Below are 2056 nucleotides of genomic sequence, written 5' to 3' on the forward strand. Positions count from 1 at the left end.
CGCCAACCTTATAGGTACACTCGGATCCTTATTTTCTAACAACCAATCAAAACCCAAAGCACGCAAATGCAACAAGAAAGGCTCACGGGCATTTAATTCATCAAGGGAAGGGAAATAAAGTACCTTCCCGCCCTTTGAATTGCTTGCTGATGTCGTCCTTCGTGCTAAAGTGCTTCATGTCCGCAATCAGCTCGTCAGTAAGCTTCACCTTCCAACGCCGGTACTTCAATCTCTCTACCGGAGGATGTATTAGCTCCCAATGGTTGTGTGGAAGCTGTTGTGCTCCGTACTCTTCATCCTCTAGAGAGATCTCACTGTCGGATTCCGACTCTTCACTAGCAGTATTGTCACTGTCGTTTGTCTCCTGACGATGCGGTGTGGTTCTCTGATCTGTGTCCGTGATGACGATGCCTATGTTGCATGTGCGTTGCTTTTTGCTGCTTAGCTTCCTCTTAACAGGGGCTTTCCCTTTCTTTTTTCTCTCTTCTTGGTATCTGTCCTACTCTTTGTCTTCATCCTCTTCTGGTTTCTTCTCTGCTTGTGTTGAAGGCTTGTCCTGGGCAGTAGGGCGGGTCTCCACGTGGATATGTGTACTATCATCTCTTGGCTCGACGTGACCTACTGACTCAGATGCGAGGTCCAGACCCTCAGCCATCTGCTCAGTCTCATCTCTCTGGTCACTTGGCGTTGTGGAGACCACTTCAGCTGCCGTCGATGCATCTTCCAAGTTAGTAGCTGGAAAAGATTCATCCCCAGGTTTTGTGGGAGTCACCCTTTCTTCGTCGCTTAAAACTTCAACTGGATCGGCTGCTGTGTTCGCCTTCGTCTTGCTGGATGTCCATTTTCCTAGGCATCTCTGCGATACTCTCTTCGGCTTTGGTCGTACTGCCTTGGGATCGTCCCTCAACACCAATTTTCTTTTGACTGCTTTCGGTTTCAACACTGGAGGTGCCACTGGTTCAGGCTCCTCTGTTCGTACCACGGTCTCCTCCTGATCAATGTGCACATCACTCTCCCCTGCGTCTGGCTGGGGAGTCACTGACTGTGGTACTCGTTCTCCGGTTTGCCTCTCTTCCACCTCTTCTTCTGGCTGATGGGCTAGGCCTTCTGGGTCGTTCCTTGTACTAGCTTCTCCACCCTCTCTTACTGCCTCCGATGCATCTTCTTCTTCCTCACGGGTTACCTCCTTCAACAGCGCCTCAAACTCCTCATCCGTCATAAGGCCTTGCTTTCTGGCCGTTTCATTCAGATCTATCTCTTCCCTCGCCCTTTCTTGAGGGATGGGCTCCGCTGCCGGCGTTCTCTCTGGTTCATCTCCTCCCTCCTGGCTCGTCGGCTCCTCGCTCCTTTTTCCCTCACCTTCCCCTGGGTCAGAGCCGTAATAGGCGGAGATGGGGTCAATATCCATTGATTCGGTTTCTTGGCGAATCGGGGAGGGTTTCGAAGGTTCCGATGGTGCGGTCGTCGAGGAAAATTCCCATTCTGGTGGAGTTGTTGAGGAAGTCGGAACGGAAGTGGGTGGTTGTGCTGTGGGTTGCACAATCGGTTCTGATGTAGGTATTGCCGGGGCTTCTCCGGTCATGCTCCATTTGCCCCCAATTCGGCTAAAACCGACCAACTTGGCCGCCCAATATCGATTCGGGTCCTGCTGTCTAAGGAACTCCATCATTACGTCCAAAGAAACCATCGCCGGAACTTGAGGAATCCTGTGGTTGCGGGTTCGGCGGCCGTTCTTCCGTTGGTGGTTGCAATTCTGGGTTTTCTTCCCGACGGATTGAAGGGGGTTTCTCACTGGTTTGTTTCTTTGCCCATTTCTTCTTCCCCATGGCTTGAATTGGTGGTTTCTGGTGGTAATGTGGGTGTTGGTTTCGGGTGAATGTTGGGAATTTTCGGAAAAGAGAAATTGTTGGTGAGGGTTTGTGAGATGAAAGGGGAGAGACGGTTTGGATATGAGAGTAGAATGGGTAGTTGAGGGTTTGTAACCGGCTATGAGCGGTTTCTAGGTGTGGGAGACGGTTGAGAGCGCTGCCTCCTGATTAGACGTCGCTTGTCCTTC

The 2056-nt window shown here is 51.2% G+C and overlaps 1 protein-coding gene across 1 annotated transcript; it reads right to left on the reverse strand.

Moving 5' to 3' along the window:
- Window positions 1-499: 499 nt before the first annotated feature.
- Window positions 500-1666, reverse strand: LOC121789958 (MAP7 domain-containing protein 1-like). The gene has a single exon (XM_042188279.1). It carries the CDS (start codon window positions 1664-1666, stop codon window positions 500-502), a length of 1167 nt encoding a protein of 388 aa, XP_042044213.1.
- Between the last annotated feature and the right edge of the window lie 390 nt (window positions 1667-2056).

The sequence above is a fragment of the Salvia splendens genome, unplaced genomic scaffold (genome assembly GCF_004379255.2).
Source record: "Salvia splendens isolate huo1 unplaced genomic scaffold, SspV2 ctg373, whole genome shotgun sequence".
In the NCBI taxonomy this organism is placed as follows: Eukaryota; Viridiplantae; Streptophyta; class Magnoliopsida; order Lamiales; family Lamiaceae; genus Salvia; species Salvia splendens.

Bases quoted from the DNA above. Each gene is read 5' to 3' on its own strand.
- LOC121789958 (XM_042188279.1), bottom strand. From the start codon at position 1,666: ATGGAGTTCCTTAGACAGCAGGACCCGAATCGATATTGGGCGGCCAAG.